Source organism: Hemicordylus capensis, chromosome 9 (assembly GCF_027244095.1).
Source record: "Hemicordylus capensis ecotype Gifberg chromosome 9, rHemCap1.1.pri, whole genome shotgun sequence".
Taxonomy (NCBI): Eukaryota; Metazoa; Chordata; class Lepidosauria; order Squamata; family Cordylidae; genus Hemicordylus; species Hemicordylus capensis.
Genome location: NC_069665.1, coordinates 29,915,334 through 29,940,128, shown reverse-complemented (window position 1 = coordinate 29,940,128; position 24,795 = coordinate 29,915,334). Strand labels below are relative to the sequence as shown.

Below are 24,795 nucleotides of genomic sequence, written 5' to 3'. Positions count from 1 at the left end.
GTGAGAGGAATGTGTGCTCTGTTTACACATTTTATTCAGTCATTCCCACCAACGTCACCGTCCGCTCCACCCTCACCCAGCCGGGGCAATTCCTGAGCAACGCAGCTGCCAAAGGCAAGGGGCAGATAAAATTTGGAAGGAAACTTTTAATTGCTCACAATTCTCCCACTACATTTTGTAATGAGCCAGCTCAGAATACTCAAAGTGCACCAGTATTCCAAAAGTGGAAGGTCCCTAACATGCCTGTGATAATTCTTCTCTAGCTTGGATTACAGTCTGATCTCGGGGGGGACGGGACCTCTCCCTCCCACTCGTTTACTGGGCTAATACCTGCAATGGCAAGAATGGTGCCTTCCCAGCGCCCCAGCATTTGCCCCAGTATTACTACAGCCGCCTCACAGAGGCCACAGCATCTCAGGCACTAGTGCGAGTGGGAAGAGAGGGAAATATGGACAGACCCATCTCCCCACTCCTTGCTGTCATCAAAGCAGCAGCTACTAATGCTGCCACAGTTGCCAGGTAAAAGGGTTTGGGGGCTCATGGGAGGCTGAGGGTGCAAGAGGATCTGGACTGGGCATGGAACTAACCAAGCTATTTTCTGATTTTTTTCTAAAACAGAAATAAAATTCTTTTTGCATTTAGAAAAAAGGCTTCCAAATTTGCCACAAAGGTAACTCAAATTGTGCCTACAAAACACATTTGTACTTGTTTATTCTGCATTATTCTGCTTTCACAAACCAGGTTTTCCAAGAATTTTTATCTTTGTCACCCCTCCAAGGAGGGAAATGCTCAGAAGTCTGGGAAAGTGGACTTATAGAGACAGGGACCAGAGAAAAAGCAGCCACAGATTAAGAATGTGAGGCTGGATAGTTCTGAAGTTTACCCCGCAACCTGTTCAGCCCACCTCTGGCTTGTGAAGCTGCAACACATCATTGTTGTTTTTTCCCTTAAGGCGTCTCTCTGCAACCAGAAGGACTAGAAACGTTGTTATTTGTGGGAAGATGAGATGTTCTTTACCTGATCCACTATAGGACGACGAGGAAGGTGTTCTCCTTGAAAAGCTTTTCACGGCAAGACTCTGGCCTCGCTGTTTCCGCCGCCAAGCAGTTCGGCATTTGGAATCTATGCTCTGCTTGATCCGGTACCAGTCGGATTCCGTGATGCCAAACTTATAGAAAAGATGACCTATAAAGCAAAGGAAATATATATGGTAACATCCACATTCTGTGTAAAACTGACAATTAATTTGTGGTGTTCGTGTCACTGCATGGTAGTTCTAGAAATACACAGTGTTCGCCTACTCCAGCTGTCACCGCCTCCTCTCACTGACACGCAGAGCACACACCGAGTCCCGACCCAAGTCACTGGCCTGGAAGGGAACTCACAGCATATATATACACACACAACAAACTCAAGCTTTAGAATTAATCTCCAGGAAAAGAAATGTCACCACTCCTCTGGGTGATCTGATAGTTTAGTGACAGGGATGATGGGAGTTGTAGTTCAGCAAGATCTGGAGGAACCCAGGCTGGGGACTACTGAGCTAGACAGACCAATGGTCTGGCTGGGCACGAGGCAGCTTTTACACCTTTGTAAAGCACTGTATTCAGACAGCACCGTACAAAATACTCGTGCAGTTCAGATAAAGCAGCTGCCTCCTGTAGACTGCATCCAGCTGCTCCCTGTGACAACTGTCTCCACATGGCCAGCTGATTTGCCTGGAGCATAGCGAAGGTTGGTCTTGCGGTAGTGAGCATCAATTGTCCCTTTTGCTAAGCAGGCTCCAGCCTGGTTTGCATACAGATGGGTGACTTCACTGCAAGGTATTGCCCTGAGGGGAGGGGGCCATAGCTCAGTGGAAGAGCAGAAGGTCTCAGGTTCAATACCTGGCAGCACCTCTAGGTAAGTCTGGGAGAGACTCCTGCCTGAAACCTTGGAGAGCCAGTGTAGAGACAATATTGAGCTCGATGGACCAAGGGCCTCACTCAATAAAAGGCAGCAGCATCCTAAGTTCCTACGTTCCATCTTCTGCACTATTGAGAAGCAGGTTTTTCTTCATCCCATCCCAGCTCCAGCTGCAAGACATGGCAATGCTTGCCTTGACTGAGGTTTGTGGCAAGCTTCACTGGGGCTGACAGTGGTTTAAATGCAGGCTGGGTTGAAAAAGGAGAGCAACCACAGCAGATATAAGAAACACTGCAAATGTGGCAGAAACCCGGGGTTGGCGCTTCTAGAAGAGCATGTTAAAATTTAAAAAAAATTTAAAGACTGAAAGCTAATGCATCAGGCATTGTCAGCATTTAAAAGGTCCCATTAAAAAAAACCCTAGCTATTATAATGAGAGAGTCATGTCTCAGGACCCACAAGTGGGCAATTCCTTGGCAAAAATTATAGCAAGGCACATTTCAGCTAGGAAGAGTCAGACTCAAAACGCGCAACCTAGGGACACTGGAGTCTGTCAGGATCCTATCAGGGCTTGTAGAATCTAGAATGGATTTCTAGTGCCACTGGTAGGAAAAGTGAAGGCTCTTTTTAAAAATACATGTATGTTCCTCTTGCTGTCAGTTAAGTACTTAAAAACTGGTCGGCAGTTTCTGTTTGGTTCAGAAATCAGTGCAGTCCACATGGGACTTCCTGATGGACTGCAGAGGAGGAAGAATGAGCTTCCTGGCTTCATACAGAACTGCCCAGGGATGGAACTCGGCAATGAATCCACTTCAGTTTCTGCCAGTCCTCAGGAGTGCAGGAAATCCCAAGCGGCAAGAGCAATACAGAGCAAGAGGCCCAGACCGGCTAGGGAGCTGTCCAACATAGAGTGATCAGCCAGAGATGGACCTACAAGGTTGCATGAGGGGCTTCCTCATGGAGGAGTTGCCATAGCACTGCGCAGTTACAGGTTGGTTTTATAGCTGCTCAGGAGACCCCACCTCTTCCTGGATCTTCTCAAGGACCCAATCCAAAGCACGTCTTTGGCTAGTCACCACCTCTTGCGTGTGCCAGACAGAAAAGAGACTTTGTGCTGGGGAACAGGTGCTGGGGAACAGGTCCTGGGTCCCCAGACTGGAATTCTGGCATGGACCATTGTGACAATAATTGTGACAATCTTTGAATGTTTTAAAATTTAATTGTCCAATAGTTGGTTTTATTCTGTTTTTATTGTGTTTTGTAAACTGCCTAGAGCCTTTGGAGTCAGACAGTATATAAATTAAATGAATGAATGAATGAATGATCAACTTCTTAGAGAGCAATTGAACAAGCAAAACCATGTTTTGAGCCTGTGGTTGGCCCTTTCCAGGATGGTCTGGACACATGTGCCTGTACATCCAACTTTGCTCTTCTCCCTTTCCCAAACTGCACACATTTGAACATCAGAGCCAAAGAGCAGAATGGAATGGCGCAACATGTATTTGCATAAGCAAGAATGTCAACACCCACATTCCTGCCCACCACTATAATGCACATGAGCTTGCACAACTGAAGAGGGGGGGAGGTAGAAGGTGAGAAGAACCCTGTATACACAGGTGGTGTTCAAAAAAGCAAATTTATCTGAAGCACACTGTGTGCTTTCCAGGGACATCCTAGAGCACTGAGAGGCAAAACACCGAAACAAAGGGACAAGTTTCACGCCTCTGTCACTATCACAACGTAAACAGAGTACAGCCACGGAGAGGGTGATGATCTGATGCAGCAGGCAAGGAGAGGGGAGTTCAGAGTTATCATTAGCTAACATTTGGCCAAAATGTTTAGCAGAAGGGAGAGAGAGAGCTTCTCTTTCCATCTGTTTATGAATGGCAAATGCACAGATCAATCAGAGGGCAACGTAACTCAAAGGCACCGCACCCAGTAATGAAACAGAGATAAAGCTCAGCAAAATAAGAGCTTTGGATTTTATATTAGGCTATGCCGGATTGCCCCCTGCAGCTTCATTTTACCTTAAAAAAAAAACCACGTAATTCCAATCATGAGTCTGCCACTACCTGATCTAGTTGCACCCAAGGATGGTCTCAATTAAGGTAAAACGCCTCCTACACACACACACACACATATATATTTCTGGCAGCCTTATCACTCCTGTTCACCATACACTTCATTCTATATGGGAAAAAGTCCAAACTGCTGACCCACTTCTTTCACAGGGTCAGCCCTCAGCATGAAACGGAAGCCTGATGTTTAAACTAGCAATATCACCTATAAGCAAAAGCAGCTCCTCCTCTGATCCCAAGAATGTGCTGTCAGCAACTTAGTCACTGTCTTTCAGCTTTTGGCCTTCCAGACTGCAGCAACAAATTAATAATAAAAATTCTGTTTTATATTTTTAAAAGCAGCATGATTGGATTTCAACATATCAGAATCTGTTAATGGAAAAAACGGACTGACAGATTTCCACCTCACATTAAGTTGTGTTCTCACTCTACATAAATATATATTTAAAAATGTAAAAAGTCTTCCTGAGACGTCCTGTTACATAAGCTCTTTTCCACAGCATCACAGCATTCTCCCTGAATGGCAAAAGCCATCCCGTCTCCAGCCAAGAAAAACTGAGGAATCAACAACAAAAATGTCTCCCTTTCCAAAGGAGCTTGTGGGTTTGGACAGCCCTGGCGTGACAGAAACCAGAGGGCTGTGTGCATTTATTTATGTTTCGCCAACAATGGCACCATCAGCTCCAGTTCTTGATGGCTTAACCCCTTCAGCACACCAAAATCTGGGGGGCGGGGAAGAGAGCCTGCAAAGCATGGGTACTGCAACTTTCTGGAATTCAATTTATGAGTGTTCATGAACTCATCACTTTCCTTGAATCGTGCAATGAGTTTTCCAGATGAGCTGCACATTAATTCTCACGCAAGGCAGCAGCTCACATTCAGTGGCGAGACTGTTTTTCCTCTCTGGGTGACAACAGAGATTAAATTATTCCAGGGATGCCTTCTGACTTCTAAACCCTACAAGAGAAAAATGGCATGCCATGCACTGAAGGGAGAAAGATCTGGAGCAAACCAAGATGCAAAAGAGGCCGGGCCTTTCTCCTTTCCTAGCTGCTTAACCCATAGGGAAGACAGGATCAGCAAGGAGAGAGGAAAAGCTCCATCTTGTCAGGTTCCAAACAAAATGGGAGCTCAGACCCTTTCCCCCTGTTGCCCGAGAATACAGGACAGGCAAGTGGGAAAGAGAAGGATGCCGAAGACTGACAGGCCTTGTGCTATTGACTCTGATTTGTGTGCCCATCTATGAGCAACAACGACAACTGGACAGTAGCTAGTGAGAACCATGGTAAAGCTCAGGCATAGTTCTTGTACACTCCTTCGGTACACCACTTTGAAATATAAGGTCTTTGACAAAGAGGGGGAAACGGTTTCTTGGGCAGAACCCATGCCTTGCAGGGATCTTGCTTAAATGAAGTTCAAAGGAAGAAAGAGCTGCAGGCCTGAACCAAATATCCACCACTCCATGTGTGTTTTAAGATAAAACTTTACCTACACTGCCAAGGACATTTCACCACTTGGCAGTGCAAGGATTTTACTGTAAATAGGAAGGCAGACACACAGTGTCTGGGTGAAGCTGCATATAGGAGAAAATCAACTGAAAACAAGCTTGTTTTCAAACCTTGATAGAAATGCACTTTTGCGCTACTTGTTAGCAGACGCATATATCATTGGCAAGACCCAAGGAACAAGCAGAAAGCACATCAAATGCAAAGAGGAGCTTGTACAGATGGCACAAAAGATGGAGTTCTGAGCTAGCAACACAGTGGTTGGGTGGGGGGGCGCTCTTTGCCCAGTTGAGGCAGCATCAGACAGAAACAGAGATAGTGCAGATACTAGAATGTGAGGTCATGGAAGAGCTGGAGAGGGCTATTGCTTCTGGGCTTCCCAGAGGAATCTGTTTGGCCACTGTGGGAAGCACGATACCGATCAGCCTTTTGGTCTGGCCCAGCAGGGCTCCCGTTACATTCTTAGAGAGAACGTGACTCAAACCAACACACTTCAGGGGTGCAGCCACAAACTCTAACCACTTGACCATTGTGCTTTGCCATCCAGGGTGCAACAGCAATATTTACAAAAATTTAGAGGTGTAGTATCGTGGCAAGCATTTACCATGCAGAACTTTGTGAGGGTTTTTAGCTCTTTTGTTTAGTTTTGTATTTACAGGGCCCAATATTCTGGGAAGTTCTGAATAAGATTGCCCCACCCTGGTTGTCCAGGTGAGGCCAGGCTGGTCTGCAGGACCCCAGAGAGCTCCAAGGGATACAGCAAAGACCCAGATCCATCTGAGCCCTTTTATGCCTCTTTGCCCCGAGGACCTCCCTTAAGATCTAAGCCTCTGCTGCAGAGTTCTTAAGGAGGCAGCCCCTCTTGGCCTGAAGACAAGCATTCCACCACCTCTCACCCGACGTATTCCTTGTGTCACTGAAGGGCAAGAGGTACCTGATAAATCTGGGTCCAAACCCTCGGGTGAGTCCAGATCAAAGTAGACCATCTCTGAGAGTCCAGGTTTCTGGGGTTTCTTGTTGCCTGGTTCATCCTCATCAATGGGGCCTGCATCTTAGCAGTTGGTGCTGGGATCTGCCTAGCTCTTCCTCCTCAAGATCAGAGTCCTAGCTGTTGATTGTGATCCGGGCCATGACAATAATCAATTAAAATGCATGTAAGCTGTGTAAGGGCACATTTGGGTCTGTAACAAATCTGCCTTGACTGCCTCCTTACAGCAATGAGAACCAATTTTAAGCCAATTAGGACAGAGCAGTGAAGAATACATGTTATGTAAGAGCCCATCTTGAGCTCCTTTCCATTTCTGGTTTTTTTGAGTGATATCTTGCTGTTGTATTCAGCATGATGAAGTAGAACAGTCCTCCATTTGCGAATGGTAAGGAAAAGTTAAATACATTGCTTCCATGTCTGTAAGAGATAGGGAACTTGTGGAAGGAGGGGCAAGGGTACAGTGCACCACTGGCAACTATTCATTTATTCTCTGAAACAGCTGCCTTCATTTCAAGTCTATTAAACTGCAACTGGCCAGGGACAGAAAATGAAATACATATATGCAAGAAAAAAGGGGTAGGGGGAGGAAAACAGCCAGCAAAAAATGAGGAGAGCTGACCTGGAGATACTAGCCTAGCTGGCTTTCCTTAGAGCAGCAGTTCAAGATAAACATGCAGCATGATCCTAAGCAGGTTTACTCAGAAGAAAGCCCCTCTGAGTACTGTGGAGTTTAGGCACGCGGAAGACTCTGCAGCCTGGGTCATCACTCCTATCTATATTCTGCCAAGCCTTGAAATGTGTTATTGCCTCCCTCCATATGGCAAGATTGTAAAGGAGTTCAAAGAAGAGCTGTTGGAAACCGAAACCAGGCTCTGGCAGCCCCCATAAAAAGTTTGCAGAGAAGCACCACAGCAGCAATGAAGCCTCCTCCCTTCGGGCAGCTGGCCACATGTATGTTGAAGATGCTTCTATTAGATGCTTCTATTCTGGACCTCCGGACCAGCTAATTTTCACATTCCTTTAATATTTCTTCTTCTGAACACACCATTTTGAAGTAACTTTCCCCTACTCAATTCTTTAAGATATGTATAGGCAACTGGGGAGAAAGCAGCTGAAGAAACACGTCTCTAATATCAGAATGGTTTCTAACTGGTCTGGCAAACTGCCTTGACGCTGACCCACCTGGCAAGATTTCTAACCTCAATGAAAAGTCATTTATTGTAAGTGTGTTGAGCAAATAGCCTTCAAACATCCATCTTCCTGGGCACCCAGGCTTAATTTCACGCACTTGTTGTTCTCAGAAGAAGGGTTTCGATGTCAGCCCCATAGGATGTAAACTTAAGCAGCTCATCTGGTGTGAGCAAACACAGCGATTTGTCCAGTAAGTTGACAAGGATGCTTAGTGAGAATTTAATTAAAACAAGGCTGCAGGTGCCATATGAGAATAGCTTTCATTTTTGGTTCTGCATGTTGACGCCAAGTGCTCCATCCACAACTTGTGAATGGTAAGGTTCAGATATCACAAAAATCACACCCTTTTCCTCTGGCCCAGAACAGGCAGAGGCTCATTACAGTCCATCAGGCAGACACTGTTATATGATCAGTTTCCAAATTTAACACCTGGTCTAGGGATGCTTAGTGGAAAGTGAGGGAGGAGGCAAAACTCTTCATAGCAATAGCAGCAGCAATGTGAGCATTTGCAGTCTGTGCATCCATGATTTTTCACAGCCTGGGAAAACACTGAACAGTCTAGCAAAACTAAAACAATCAAGCAGGATTCTAATGTGCTCCCCTTTAAATCCTTTTGGGCAGTCTGCCTCTCCTTCTTAAATTCAGCAGAGGAGCAGGAAACTTCATCATACAGAAGAGATCCACAACACCACCACTTCTTTTGAATCAGGTAAATCAGTAGCTCATCCCAAATCCATCCAACACTGTTTTCATCTCTCTAGGACAGTGATCTCCAATTTTTCAAGAAAGAACCACTCTGGCAAAAAAAAAAAAAAAAAAACCTCTTCACTAGGAAAGCCATCTCCCACTGTGTTGACCTCCACACAGTACTGAGTTTTCTCAGTGCTAGGAAGATGGAGCCCTCTCTTCAGAACTCTAGAAGGGAAGTGCTGAGGAGGGCTACACTCCCCAGCCCTCTGTGTATGCTTTGCAAGATGCTTCAGGGGCTCAAGAGGGCTCTGTTTCTCTAAAGGGAGATCCTCACCAGCCCCCAACTTTGCTGGGCAATGCACAGCACTATACGGTGAGAGTGGTCACCTCTGCAGGAAGCCGGGGGACAGTGCAGAATATTCAACTTTGTCTGAAGCTTTGCACGGCCCAAATGAACAATTAGTCTGGGAGGGGGGCTCCCACTTACAGTGAAGGACATTGCTCTAGGACCAGCTAAGAACATCGATCTTATCTTTTGTATTGTCAACTTGGCAAAATAAAATTTGATTCTCCAAGAATATCCCCCTCCCCACTCACACTTGTTGAGATCCTGATCCTTAAACAAGATGGAACTGAGAAAAGAAGGACCATTGTCATGGTACTTCAATGAACTTCATCCTGACTGAACAGGAAGAAAGCAGGAGCGTATTTTCCTTGTTCTATTCTGATAAGGTTGTGTCTGTGTTTTAAGTTGCAGCCGCCTGTCTGGGCTACTTTAAACATTGATGGGTTCCAGATGAAACACACCCAACAGCAGATGAATTAAACTGATAGCAGGTTCAATAGACTGAAGAGCCAAGCTGTTATACTCTGCTTGGCATTCTAAAGATTATTATTATTAACAATTTCATAAATATGTGTTGTAAAGGGAAAGATTTCTTTCTGCAATGCTGAAAGTGGCTCTTTTGTGCTTCGGGATTCAGCTTCTACCATCTTTCAGCAACATCGCCAGTAGAGGTCAACTGGCTGCAAAAGACCAGAGCTACAGAGCCATTTCAGTGTCCAGCTTGCTCATCCTGCCTTCACTTCTTATTCCTCCTGATCACCCCTTCCATTTTCCACTGCCTCTCCTCCTTCCAGCCCACCATTCCCTTAAAAAGGTACCCAGAATGTCTCTTACATTATTACACACACAGTCACAACCTGAAGTTTCAACAAATTGCCCTGAGTTCCACAGCTGATTCAGCATATACCTTCTATTTTCCTGGCACTGCATGTACACATATGCTTTGCCAACAGGAGCAATTTTCCTCCCAGGTGTTCTACCTGCCTGTGAATGTGCAAAATCACGTAATGGAGCAACAAGTATGGCAATACCAACATCACAGTACAAGAACCTTGGGCCTCCGGTTCATAATCCCAAGCTATTTGTTCTGAAAAACTTAGGAGATTTGGATGAACTATCCAGCAATGAAGCAGAATGAAATCATCTCCAATTCCATCTATGGAAACTGCACTCTCGAGGGAAAGATATGTGAGAATTCCTTATTTCCCTGGGCTGGTGTTCCTGCCATGCAGCCATAGTGGAAAAAATTCCTCTGCTGTCTGCTTGGCTGCAGCTTTTATCAGCAATAAGATAATGCTGGATCTTGCCCTGCTAGGCTAGAAAAGAGTTTGCGTCCACGATGCAGAGCGTGGAATGTAACACCCTCAGAAGTTATCAGGCTGGTGGGAATGTGTGATCCTTGGGGAACTTGGCAAAAATAAAAAAATTGCAGCTTCTGGGGTCGTCCCCCCACCATCTTTTTTGTTTAAAGAAACAACTACATAGAATGAAGGCCAATTTGTTTGGAATGTATATCTCCAAAAGACATTTGCAAAAAAACAAAAATTTTAAAAAGTGATATTTTACAACAGCATCATAATTTTACAGACGGAATTCAAGAAGTTAATTCTGGATGCTGTATTAGAATATCATCACCCATCAACAGTAATGAGGCTATCATCCAACGGTCTGTATTCCCAAGCAGACAATTGAACAGTTTATGGACTAGCCAGCGTCAACTGTCAAGTAACTTTTCCTGTAACCGTAGCAGCATTCCTCATCAACTTCAAACCCACTTCGGACTACTGTATAACACAAGACACTTTCCTGAACATTACTCATTTCATTGACAATATTTCTATCCTGCCTTGCTGTACAAAAAGTAGACTTCTAAAGCAAACAACAAAGTAATTAAAGCTATCAATTAACACTTAACACACTCCCAAAGGCAGCAATTTAAAAAAAAAACCTACTATAAAACAATCAAGAGCCAAAATGCCAGTAATAAAACAGCAAGCGGCAGCTCTAAAATAGGATTCGTTAAATGCTCAGGAGAATGAAACATTCTTCAGCCGGTGCCTTAAAAGCTAACACAAAAGTAGGTGCCGGGCAAATATCCCTGGAGAAAGCATTTCAGAATCAGAACATCATCCCCACACCCCCATGACCAAGAGAGCTCCATCTCTAGTTTACTGCTTGGCTAACCTCCAAAACGTGGGGACATCCAGATCCTAAAGCACTGCGGAGCAGGTGGTCCTTCAGGTACCCTAAGTCTGAAACCATATGGGCAATGTGTCGTTTTAGTGAAGCTGCTCTGTTAGTATCGTTTATTTATACAGCATCATCCCCATCCATGTATGTGGCATAGAGAATGAGAGGGCAGGTCCCCTCCCCAAGAGCTTACAACCTAGAAAACTACACAAGGAGGGTTAACCTGGAAGAATGTTGCCATTCTTGCAGTTACTAGCAGGCTAAGCTACAGCCGTGTGTAGGGCCGAACGGACTGTGCCAAAGGCTTCTCAGAAAAGGTGGGTCCTGGAAGGAGATTTGGAGGAAGTGGGAGAGGTGGCACCAAGGAAGCATATTGGGAATCACGTCCAGGCACTAGAGACCTCGAGAACATAAGAACAGCCCTGCTGGGTCAGGCCCAAGGAGGCCCACCTAGTCCAGCATCCTGTTTCGCACAGTGGCCCACCAGATGCTGCTGGAAGCCTACAGGCAGGAGTTGAGGGCATGCCCTCTCTCTTGCCGTTACTCCACTGAAACTGGTGGAGATGAGAAAGGAAAGGATACTGGTGAGAAAGGAAGGGCACTGTTGTGCAGAAGGAACTTCAAAGCTGGAGTTGCACAAGAAATGGCTGTAGGAAGGGATTGTCACAATAGGAGACTGGGACGATAGGGGCAGCCTAGGCCACGAAGGGCTTTGAAGCCGTGTCCCCCCTAACAAGGATTCCCAGATGTTGATGACTCCGACTCCCATAATCCACAGCCAAAAGGTCACTGGAGTTGAGGACAATGGGAGTTGTAATCAACAACATCTGGGTATCCCTGTCAAAGGGGACACTGCTTTGGAGGTGCAGTAGTTCTACCTTTCAATTTTAAAACATCCAGGCCAGTTATACTTTTTAAGGCCCACATTTACAGCTGCTATCACAAATATTGCCTCACAGAGTTCAAGTCTATATTTTCAGTGACAAAGAACCTCTTAGCTGCTGAAGCTCCGCTACCCGTTCTCACCTGAAAAAGATTCTCTTTCTTTGAGCAGCCTGGAGGATGGAATTAATGCCATCCTGTTTGCCCAATTCAGGCACATGCCCTTAGCGGTCCAGAAGTTTCTCTCCATGACCTCTGCTGCTGCCACTGCTTGCAGCAAGCAACCAAACGAAAACATATACCTCAAAAGATAAACGCTTTGTGGAAAGCTTATGGAGTATATAAAGAATTTTTAATCAGCATCTTTCCCTTCATTTGGAAAGTGTGGCTTCAGAGTACTATATACTTTTCAAAATATTTTCTATTAAATACAGATTTGGTTGGGGGCTCTTTTCCCAGAAGGAGGAAAGGGACAAAATCTTTCCACTGACAAGCTGAAAGAAGAGACTCGACTAAAAGGCGACTCTGGCAATCACAGTGTGCAGCTGGCACATGGCAACGCTAGCTTAGCATCCAAGCTGAAAATAGCATCACCGAGTGCCATTCTGCAGGAAGGTGCCAAATGGGGCCAGACCGACAGACGTATAGATTATACACTTGGACAGGACCGCATGTGTCAGGGAGTCTGGGAGAACCTACTGCAGACAGGGAGCCTAGTATTACGCAAACATAAGGAAACTGCTCCTTTGACAATATCCAAGTGGTATTTGCAGAGTTCCCAGTGGACCCACCATTACCTTTTGACACCAGTAGGCCAATCACAAGTAGCACATGGGAGTCTTCCAGCACTTGGTGCCAGGTTTCTTCTGAAAGCAGGCACTCCTGTCTTACTCTCAGATCCAAACCAAACAAGTGCAGAAGACAGATGGGAACAGTCAAGAGGAGAACCCACCCAATGGGCTAGTTCAGACAACACAACAGACTGTGGTTTTTTGCAGGCTGAACCCTCCCAAGCCCATGCACACTTTCCTCTCCCTTACTCTTACTCCCTCTATTTCCCTACCACCAACATCTTGGATCAAAACACAGCTTCATGTATTGTCCAAACTCATGGCTGTTGTCTAAACGTGGCTTACAAAATAGGATTAAACCAGGATGTGAAACCAGAGTTTATAAGCCAGAGCCAGACAACTGCTCCAGATTCAGATAGCACATGGAACTGTGACTTTATCTACCCAGGATTTAAAATGGCACAGCTCCATAGAGCTGTGAAGTGAGCAGGGAGTGCACAGCTCAGGAGGAGATCCCCCACACGCAACCATTATTTCCAACAACAATAGTTTACAACTCCCACTGTGATTTCAGCTTCCAAATGTGCACTGGGCAAGCCACAGGTTAAATAGAGCTGCTTCTCTGGTTTCATTTTCCACCCTCTCCATATTTACCTGCATAAATTCATTCCCATCTTTTTGGTGTGGCAGCCTTTGGAAGCAGAGTGATGGCCATTGCAATGCTTTGTCAATTCAGATACTGCATCAAACTTTATTATCAAGCGCACCTCAAGCCAAGTTCCCAATTCTGGTTTGTCAGCCAATCAAAGCATTGTTTGTCAATTCAGACATCCCATCAGACCATAGTTAAGCCTTAGCCATGGTTTGGCATCAAATCTAGTGGCTTCCCTCTTTCTCTAGAGCAGAAGGCAACCTTGACTTTCCAGCTGTTGTTGAACTACAACTCTCATCATTCCCAGATACAGTTTATTGTGGCTGAGGAGGATGGGAGGTGTAGTTCAACAATAGCTGAGGAGCCAAGGTTGTCTGCTCCTGCCCCAAAGAATGAAGAGAGCCATGTCAGCCTTGATTCCTCCCTCCCAAGTACAGGAGGAAGGAATGAGGAAATACATGCACTGTTAGGCGAAAGCAGGGTGGCAACAGGCTCAGTCAGCACTTAGTAGTATTGCAGCTATATCAAAAAAATGCCTGCTTTTTCGCAGGCCCAAATACTTCTCCTCCCTGGAACAACTGGGAGCATTCCAGGCACACCTGTGAATACAGGCACAATCTTCCAAACCGGGACTTTGCATTCTTGTTAATTAGCAGGAGTTAACCATCTCCTAAGTCCCCATGCCCAGTGGGGCAGAAAATACAGACTGTAACCCTTAAGAGGGCTTTACTCAAGCTGTATGTCAGGTTTAAGTTTTTCCTTAAGTGGAAGAATATATACTTTTACGAGCAACAGTAATCCAACTTGCTCTGACTCTGTGCATTTCAGCATAAGTGAGGGAGTCAACCTTTGAAATGATGCACATGGAAAACAAGAATTAAATATGCTTGTCCCACTTGGAAAGAGCAGCCAAAGCAGCCAAACCAGATACATTCCCTGTTTCTGGCTGATCAGAAACAGAGATCCAATCTGTGGCTATCCTGAATATTTGCACAACATCTGTGTCCGAGATGCAGCTATTGATGCCACTGTGTTTCATTATTTCAATCAGGAATGCATGCTACACCTGGATATGTTCTCTAGTTGCAAACTAACATGAAGAGTGACACCCAGAACTGCAAACAGGGCTTGAGATGTTTCTACAGGGGAACCATCAAGTGCATTAAAATGCTAATTGGCCCTCAAGGAACTTGCCTTGAATAGAAACGAACAAAACATCTGCTTGGTGGCAAGAGAAAACAAAGCAGCTTCCAAGGTCTGCAGAACTGCAAAGATGCAGTCTGATCATCAAGGACAGCTGAACATCCTTCTAGTGATTTTTTTTTACCCATTTCAGAATGTTAAAAAGCAAACCCACTGTGTAGCCACCAATTTCTGATGCTTCCCATGACAGAAAATGGGAAATGTATATGTCAGGCATCCCCAAGCTCATGAAGTCTTCTGTCCAGACTGCAACCATGCTAAGTTCACGTACATGTCACTCAAAAAAGCAATTGGCCTAGAACAAGTCAGACGCATTTCCCAAACCGATTTCAGTGAGACTGATACAGAGTCCGGGATGTCACAGCAACTTTGATTATAGCCATGTTTCACCTTCACAATAGGGCTACTGGCAAAGGCTTTCTGGAAGCTTTCACTCTACATAATCCTTGACAGGCGCCCACTGAGTGATACAAATAAGCCAGGGGGAAAAGGAAATGGGAAATTTTTTTATCTCTGTATGCTACATATTTAACCTTTCTAACCATCCAAGAACAAAGTTCAAATGTGTGCTTATGGGAAGAGATCCAAACCCCAAAGGGAAGGCATACTCACAACGAATGCCGTAAATCATAAGAGGGTCTAGTTGCTTCTTCCCATGCTTCCCTTGCCCTGACAGGTTGGAGATGGCCTGGATTTCTCGATGGAAGAGGTAATCGAGCAGCGTTAGTGCCATTTTCTCTGCAGTGCGGCAGTTGGTGCTGATGTGCAGCATGTCTGCTGGCGTGATGGGGCAACGCACCCGCATCTCCGGGTTGTTTTCATCTCCCAGCCATGTCCCGCTGGGATAATCCTCTGAAACACACACAGAAGAGACCATATTATATTACAAAGGGGTGTGTTTAACATGTGCTCCATTTTCATCAAATATCTCATCAACCACAACTCAGATGATTCTCCCCCCGCCTACCTTCATCAGAAATGTTCTGAGATAATTGTAACACAGAAATTTATCCACATTCATTACTTTTAGTTCATGCATGCCTATCTCTCCTTTCCACACAAATTCTGGATCTTGAAAGGTGGCTAAAAACAACAATAAAAACTCCTTACAGAATCTGGATAATGATATGTCACTTTAAAACAAAATCTCCAAAATACATATAACTTGCAGTAACTGAAGACTTAAGCCCTGCAAGTCTGGTTGAATCAAGGCATGTCCACCAGCTTCCTTAAAGCTAGAGGGGAACCAACAGGGCATATCACCAGGGATTGGGATGGAGAGCTGGTCTTGCAGTAACCAGCAGGAATTGTGCCCCTTGATAATCAGGGTTTACATGTAAGCACTGTTAAAATATTCCCCTTAGGAGACGGGGTCATAGCTCAGTGGGCAGAGCATCTGCTTTGCATGCAGAAGGTCCCAGGTTCCGTCCCTGGCAGCATCTCCAGGTAGGGTTGGGAGAGGCTCCTGCCTGAAACCTTGGTGAGCCACTTCCAGTCAGTGTAGACCAGTGGTTCCCAACCAGGGTTCCTCTAGATGTTGCTGAACTACAACTCCCATCATCCCTAGCTACAATTTATTGTATACATCTGGAGGACCCCTGGCTAGGAACCACTGGTGTAGACAATACTGAGCTAGACAGAGCAATGGTCTGATTCTGTATAAGGCAGTTTCCTGTGTTCCTATGAAAAAATAATAGAGAGCCTCAAGGATTTCCTTCATTGTTTTAGATATATGCAGCATAAAAGCCTGAGTCGCCTTTAAAACAAAAGAAAAGTCTATACAAACATAACACATACAAGGACCAAAAAAGCAGAAAAACAAACATTAAAGAGAACCATTTACATGAAGTACTAACTTCAACAAGTCACAGAGTTTCATATGGGATCAGCTTCTCCATCCCTCACATGAACCACTATCACTAATGTAGGCATTTCAGTTACCACTGCTGCTTAAATCAACCCTTGGTATTTTTAAAGGGGTTACCTCAAATAAAACCTAGGGAAATGTGACAAAGGAAGACTCAGTCTGTAAGCAGATCAAGTTATGACAAGACTACAAACCTTGATTTATTGTTAGGTGACAGATGTTATTAAACCTTTGGCAGAAAATATGTTGAGAAACAGAAGAACATCCAGCACAATGTCATAGTTATTCCACTAGAGATGCAACTATCGCAAAGCACTGCAGTAGCAGAAACTGACTGAGCAGTAGATAGGATAAGGGGTGGGGTCTACCTGGGATCAGAAGTCTTTGCAGCATGCTGTTCCTCTTTTAAAACTGCTTTTCAACCAGGAGGTGAACAAAAATAACTGGGATTCTCACAAACTGGATGTCAGATTTGGTGATATGCAGTATAGCCACAATAAACTCACATCCCAGTTAATGGGTACAGCAGAGATAAGCAAAAGTCAGAGCTGCCTATGAAAAATGGATGTCATCTTAGTCAGCAAACACAGAGGGATGAGTCACAACAGTCCTGGGAACAAAACGGTTGACTCAGCAACAGCTGGGACCTACTTGGAAAGGTCAGCACATAAGTGGCAGCAAGTGGCAATTTACTTGATTAATTATTTAGCGGGTTTATTAAAGGCAGTCACTCAACTGGAACCAAAGCTCCCAAATGGAAGTGGAGATGTTGTGTTTTCTTTCAGACTTACTGAATGGGAGTCTGCTGCATTACTTCCTAAACAATATGTCATTGACCAAATCAACAGACCCAGAACTGACAATGAATCATTGAAGCTCATTTCCCAAGTGCATCTTCTTCTTGATTGAGGCTGAAGTTACCAGAAGATGCAGAATGCAGATTTAATTACACTGGTACTCAATACTCTAATAGGTTGAACTTCACAAGCAATTTGCAATCACATGGTTAGAAGAAAGAGAAAGACTCTTTTCAAGCTATAAACACACAGCAACTTGCCATCAATTTTTTGGCAACATCTTGCAAAATAAAGCCGTATTCATTACAAAAAAATCTGATCTGAGTATGGCTTTGTTTTATGAAACACTGGGCAAGCAATGCAGAAGGAAGTAAGAAGTGGGGTCCTCCAGGGATCTGTACTCGGACCGGTACTTTTTAATTTATTCATAAGTGATCTAGAAGTTGGGGTAAGCAGCAGGGTGGCCAGATTTGCAGATGACACCAAACTATTTAGGGTAGTGAAATCCAAAACAGATTGTGAGGAGCTCCAAAAGGATCTCTCCAAACTGGGTGAGTGGGCGACAAAATGGCAAATGCGGTTCAATGTTGGCAAGTATAAAGTGATGCACATTGGGACGAAAGACCCCAACTTCACTTATATGCTGATGGGATCTGAGCTGTCAGTGCTTGACCAGGAGAAGGATCTTGGGGTCATGGTGGAAAGCTCGTCAAAAGTGTCAACTCAATGTGTGGTAGCTGTGAAAAAGTGGATTCCTGTTTTTCAGCACTATTCTTTTGCAGTTCAGCGAGAGGGGCTTTACTCCAGACTGAAAGCATCTGTGTGACCTCCTGAAAAAGCACAATCTTTATTTCCTGCTATTGGCTGGAGTTAAATGGCCTGTGTTCTGTTAGATAACATGCCAAGAAGAAAGCAATAAAAGCCTAGCAGAAGAAGCAGCTCCAGTGCTCCAGATCATTTGTCGAACACCTCATCAAAGGCACCCTGACACAGCCAGCAGAAGATCCAGGCTTAACACAGGTGAACTGCAACAACATGGAATGCTAAAAGTTAGATGAGCTTGCAAAGCCATCCACCTGGTTTTTGTAGGATTGCTTTGGTAAAGGGAAAAAATGTCATGCTCCATACAGACATTTGGAAGCTGACACAGGTGGAATGCTGGACATGAAAGTGGAGTCACATCCCTGTTAAACTAAAGGTGAAGTAGCACATCCCTTAACCTCGGTTCCCCACTCGGCAAAGGGAATGCTAACTACCTACCTTACAGGTCTTCATAAAGGATTTTTAAAAATGGCACTATTTGAAGTTTAAAATGCTTTTATGTCCCATTGGTTTCAATGGGAGAGTTAATCCTGCTACCTGCAGACCACCCCAAAAACCAGCTTGTTTTAACTTTTTAACTCATAGTCATTTTACTGTTTGGTTTTTATTGTGGGTCACCGTGAGAATATTTGTGTTAAAGGGTTGTATAGCAATTGAATAGATTGCCTGCTGCCTCCCTGGATAATGTCGCCAACGGTTAACCCAGTTTAAATCCTGTTCAGGTTTCCAGTGTAGATGAAGCCTCAATTATACAGTATTATTACTTTATCCATTAGCTTGCAATAGCCTCTTTCAATCAAAACAAGATCAGTTTGACCGTGTCACACTATTTACTTGATCTGCGTCAAGGATGCTGCCTTTGCAATGAAGCCTTACCTGACTGCTGACAGATATCTGGAAAGGATAGCAAAGGCTTCAGTGCTGAATTTCGCCTTGAATTAAAAGTACAGTCTGAAAATAAGCAGTTTCCCTATGTTTGAGACTGTACCATTTCTACAGACTAACTCTGCTCAAAATATAGAACAGGAGGCCTCTTTCCTGTCCAAAATGTATACATTTTACAGCTTCCTGATTTGGGGCATAGGGCTTCACTGAAGGCACGAAGCACGGACGAAGAAGCAGAAGGCAAAGCATGACAGCACGTCCTGCTATCTTTAAAACAGAAGGAGAGTGCCGAAAAAACAGACGCAGGAACCCGTGCACACATACAAAAGTTCTGCTCAGTCTAAATCCTGAGTCAGACACTTTAATGTTGACTCCCTCCCACTGCACAAAGAGAAAAGCCATCCATTTTACAATGCTGATCCTTCAGAGAGGCATGAGGTCAATTCATTTCAAACCTACAAGGTCGGCCCCCCACCTGCTGCACCTAAAGAGGAGGCTGCCTTTGTGGAGCGTGCCTGCAAGGCTGGGAGGAGGGGGGTCATTCACACACACACACACACACACACACACACACAGGTTGCTGCAGTAACGAAGCACAGGGGGAAATCTAAACTCGAGATTCTAAACTATATCAAAACCTTGTGCCACGAGAACAACATCCACATGCAGACACCAATACATCGGCATGCTGCCACTCCAGCCTCTTCAGAGGGCTTTATTGGCGTGTGCACATGTGCGTGTTCTCCCCACCCAGGGCGATGGCTGACCCTTTGCTGCTGCTCACTTTATTCCGCCTGGAAATATTCCCTTAACCAGCCTGACATATGAGCATTTGCGAAAAGTCTAGAAGCAAGAAGCCAGCACAGCATTCTCACTGGGTGCCATCAATCATCCCTTTAAAACAAAAGGGAAGCCAATGAAACACCTGCCCACATAAACATTTAGAGAATTAACTCATTCCATTCGTCAAAACAGTTTTTATTTATTTGACAAACGAAAGTGAGGTGCAAGTCTGGCATTCGAGGCGGGGAAGGCTGTCTGGTCGCTGCGGCAGGAAGGCGCAACACTGCAGTCGTCTTATGAAAACAAACTGCTTCTCGTGCTAAAAATATAGCCACCCATCCCCGGAGCAATTCAATAATAACCTGGCATATTTGTAGGGGACCCTTTTTTCTCTTTTAAATAAACCTCCACATATTAGCCTGCCTCTTGTCACTGAAAAGGTTCAAGATACTGATACAGCAATTAGTTAAGATGACAGATCACTAAGAACTTTTAATACCAGACCAGCAAAAACGGAACTGAAAATATTTCCATAGATAATCAGTGCTGATTATCAAAATCTAGAAAATCTAAATTATCGTTTAAGATGGATAAGAAGAGTCTTGCTGGATCAGGCCTAAGACCTCTTTCGTCCAGCCCACCAGACACCTCTGGGAAGCCCACAAACCAGGCGTTGGAGGCATGCCCCCTCTCCTGCTGCTGGTCTTGTGGCAGCAAGCATGACTTGTCCCCTTAGCTAAGCAGGGTCTGCCCTGGTTGCATATGAATGGGAGACTAGAAGTGTGAGCACTGGATGGAGCCGCTCTGGGAGGAGCAGAGGGTTCCAAGTTCCCTCCCTGGCAGCATCTCCAAGATAGGGCTGAGAGAGAGATTCCTGCCTTCAACCTTGGAGAAGCTGCTGCCAATCTGTGAAGACAATACTGAGCTAGATGGACCAAGGGTCTGACTCAGTATATGGCAGCTTCCTACGTTCCTATGTACTCTCCTGCAACAGGTATGTGAAGGCATCCTGCTTCTGGGCCTGGAGGGAGCCCCTAGCCGTCAGGACGAGCAACCACTGATAGACCTGTCCTCCATTAATCTGTCCAAGCCCCTTTTAAAGCCTTCCAAGTTGGTGGCCATCGCCACATCTCGTGGCAGAGAATTCCATAGGTTAATTATACTCTGTGTGCAAAAGTGCTTCCTCTTGTCAGACCTAAAGTTCCTAGCCATCCGTTTTATGGGACGACCCCTTGAATCTGCACTTGTTGTGCAAACATTGCCAAAATTAATCATCCTTAGTGGTGGCCCTGCAGGCCAAGAGAAACAATCCAGAAGAGCTTCACATGTCGTTTTTGGCCTGGGAAATAGGCTGAGAGTTAACAGGTAGGTGTGGGGAGGTGAAGGCAGTGGAGGGGAGAGACACAGAGAAAAATGATGGCTACCTATAAGTGATGGAGCTTAAAACAACAGCTACAAAGTGCTGCCCTGTTCTCAGCTGCATCTGCTTTGAGAGTGCCTTTGCACAGGTAGCAATTTGTTTTTGCTTTTAACTCTTCAGAATAATCACTGCTTATCTGAAAATAAAAAGAACTCTTTTCAAAACAAACAGGAATTTTTGTGGAACTATTTGGCCAGAAAGTTCAGTTTCTTCAGTTTTCCTTGGCTTTAATAGGTCACTGAGGAGTTAAACAGAGGCTGTTCCTATTTCGTTTTGCAACCCAATGCCAACTATGATCTAGCTTGAACTTCACATTGAGACCCAAGAATTTGGGGAGGGATGGGAGAAGGGGGAGCAAAAAGCAGACCATGCACCAGCACCTAACACATACAGCCAGAAGCATGTCAGGTGGAACACGAACAATGCTTTGGAAATACAATGACCACCCAACATCGTTATACAGCTGAGCTGAAAGAGGCCTGTGCCATACCAGCAAGGTGAATAAACACAGACTTCTTTTAAAAATGCAGTTTTAGTTGTAAGACGTTTCTTTTTAAAATAACTTGGTTGAAAATGAAATCTGAACTTAAAGCAAACATAGAATCTCTGAATACTGAACTTATGACCCGCTTTTGAAAAGCTGCATTTCTTTGTAAAGCAAGAACTGGGGAGGAAACCGCACCAGCCATTGTGGAGCTCAAGAGTTCATGGGCTTTATATATTGAGGACTTGGATAGTTGGGGTCACAAGCAAGCATGACTTGTCCCCTTTGCTAAGCAGGGTTCACCCTGGTTAAATATAAATGGGAGACGACATGTGTGAGCACTGAAATATATTCCACTCAGCATCAGGTTCCAAGTTCCCTCCCCAGCAGCATCTCCAGACAGGGCCGAGAGAGATTCCTGCCTGCAACCTTAAAGAAGCCGCTGCCAGCCTATGTAGACAATACTGAGCTAGATGGATCAAGGGTCTAAGTAGAAAGCAGCTTCCTATGAAGCAGCAAATCACCACAACTGCTGCCCTCTGATCCATCAGTAACTTACCAGGTCTCTGCAATGGGCTCGCATTCAGAATTAATTATGATCTGTATACTAGCAATCAATGTTTGTATATGTTTTTATATTTTTGTTTGATGTTTTTATTGCCTTTTTATTGTATGTTTTAACTTTTGTAAACCGCCTTGGGGTTTTCTTTTAACGAAAGGCGGTATATAAATGTAAAAATAAAATAAAATAAAATAAATAAATAAATAAATAAATTTGCATGCATTCTTGTTTAGGAAGCATCTCAGTAGTAGATGCGTGTATATATATATATATGTGTGTGTGTGTATATATGTGTGTGTGTGTGTATATATGTGTGTGTGTGTGTATACATATATATACACACACACACCACTGAGATGCTTCTCAAGCAATTCAATGTTGACACGCCAAAACTATAAACACGTGAATCAAGAATTCCACTGTGAATTTTTCATGAAAATCCAGCAGACAATTCCTTATTTTTATGTACCCTCGTTTCCAAAATGTTTTTCCTGAATTTATTTTGAAGTTTATAAAACTGAAAGCTAAAACTATATAATTGTTCTTCACTTGGTTAGCTACTTAAAATAATGCAATCACGTACAAAAATAAAAATAGGAGTGTCTTCAGAGAAGAGAGATCAATACTATCTTTCTTTGAAAATGTCAGTGTCCTGGTTTAAATTTCTTTATATATTTAAAAAAACTGCATTTTTTAAAAAGGCCTTTATTAAACATAACAGAACCAACAGAAAGATGCTGTCCTCTGGGATACTTCTGTGGCATAAACAGGATAGGTCGTGCTGGTTTTTATCTCTTATATGTGAGGGAACAAAAAGTCCATTTATTGACAGTGAAACAGATTCTGGAAAAGTTACAATGGACTCTGCCTTTTTAAAAAGGATCAAATTCAGAATTCCTGTTTTGTGAAATTATGTCCAGTTCAACCAAGACCCACTTCAGAGGCCCTGATCAAACTGCAGAACAAATGAAACTATTAAAAATATGTTTCTATTTTTCTCAACTATCTATCTATATATAATCTATATATATAAAATTATCTAGGGCGTACCTGTGGCTAATCCCATGTGTGGCAGCTCTCGTGAGAGTTCGCGAGCAGAAGCACCGTGGTGATTGGGCAGTGGAGATTCCATATGCAGATAGGGAGGAGGAGCCCGTGGCACCATGGTGATTGGGCAGTGGGGATTCCTTATGCAGATAGGGAGGAGGAGCCTGTGATGGTTAAGGTCAGTCTTGGTTGTGCCACCTAAACTCTGCAAATTCTGTCATTCTCAGCTACAGCAACCAGACTCTAGGAACAGAGGAAGCTGCCTTATACCGAGTCAGTCCATTGGTCCATCTAGCTCAGTGTTGTCTACGCAGACGGGCAGCGGCTTCTCCAAGGCTGCAAGCAGGAATCTCGCTCAGCCCCATCTTGGAGATGCTGCCAGGGAGGGAACTGGGAACCTTCTGCATGCAATGTCTCTAGAATGGCCTCAGGAGGCTCATCTAGCTCTTTCCCTTTCAGTCATTCATATGTTGGCAAAGACAGCCTTGTTTAGATGGGTCATCCACTTGGATTAATTTTGTGCTCCCTTGATGACGTTTTTGTTTTTTAATCTAACTGTGCTGCTCTGCATTATTGCTGTTTCCTTCTTGCTTCTGGACAAAAGAACCACAAAGGGCTAATGGATCACAGGGATTCTGAATAGATGAGACAGCTCCATTTACAGTGCAATCTTAAGCATGTTTATTTCAAAGCCCCACTGAGCAGTGCTTACTCCCAAGTAAGTACCTAGGATTGCACTGTTCATCATACAATAATTAAGTCTCCTAAGGGAACAAGTAGCAAATGCCATTGTTTCATTTCCACTATTCAGCTGGATGGACCCTTGTTTAAAAAAAGGGGGGGGGCTTTATAGAAAAGATACTTACTGGAAAGTGACATTTCAAGTGCTGATTGCAATGTGATGTATTAAGTGCTAATCCAGTGACCGAATTACAATGACACTCCGAAAAGTGAAACAATACAACACTGAAGCATTGACCTTCTTTCAGGAAATACTGCTACAGAATGAGGAATGCGCATGAGAATTGGCTATTGGAAAAGAATGAACACACTCATGATCCAGGGGCACAGCACTCAAGGAATCGTTGGAAAACAAATTCTGTTACAGCCCACTGACTGCAAAATATTAAGGAGAAATTAGAGAAAGACGCATCCAATTAGAACCAAAAAGAATGGAAAAACAACCGAGTCCATCAGAAGTGGGGGTGGGGGGAATGGAAAGATGGAAGCAAATAAATATTGTAACTGATATTAGCAAGCAACACTGGTGCATATCCTCAAACTATGCCTATTTAAAAAGGTACAGCAGCATTTTTTCATTAAATCTAAAAGCTGGAGAGCAGTGATTCTTCAGCTGAACTACATGGCAGATTGTGGCATGGCTCTCCCACAGTGTTTTAAGAATGGAAAACACCAAACCATCACTGCTGGGGGCGGGGGACACAGCTCAGTGGCAGAACACACACTCTGCATGCCCAAGATCCCAGGTTCTGTCTTTGACATCGCCATTGACAAGAACTCCAGGTAGCCAGTGGCAGATGGGAAAGACCCTCCAACCTTTAGAACAGGAAGGACTATTTAGAAGGAGAGCTAGTCTTGTGGTAGCAAGCATTAATTGTACCATTTACTAAGCAAGGTCTGCCTTGGTTTGCATTTGGATGGCAGACTACATGTAAGCACTGTAAGATATTCCCCTCAGGGGATGGG

The 24,795-nt window shown here is 44.2% G+C and overlaps 1 protein-coding gene across 7 annotated transcripts in view; it reads right to left on the bottom strand.

The window, feature by feature from the left end:
* The window catches only part of BANP (BTG3 associated nuclear protein), a 156,109-nt gene that overhangs the window by 85,232 nt on the left and 46,082 nt on the right, over positions 1–24,795 (bottom strand). For all 7 annotated transcript variants that reach the window (XM_053271443.1, XM_053271442.1, XM_053271439.1 and 4 more), the window contains exons 7-8: positions 15,034–15,273; positions 1,018–1,185 (exon numbers count right to left, since the gene is read on the bottom strand). In XM_053271443.1, the coding sequence (XP_053127418.1) occupies positions 1,018–1,185; positions 15,034–15,273 (408 nt within the window). The remainder of the gene's footprint in view (positions 1–1,017; positions 1,186–15,033; positions 15,274–24,795) is intronic.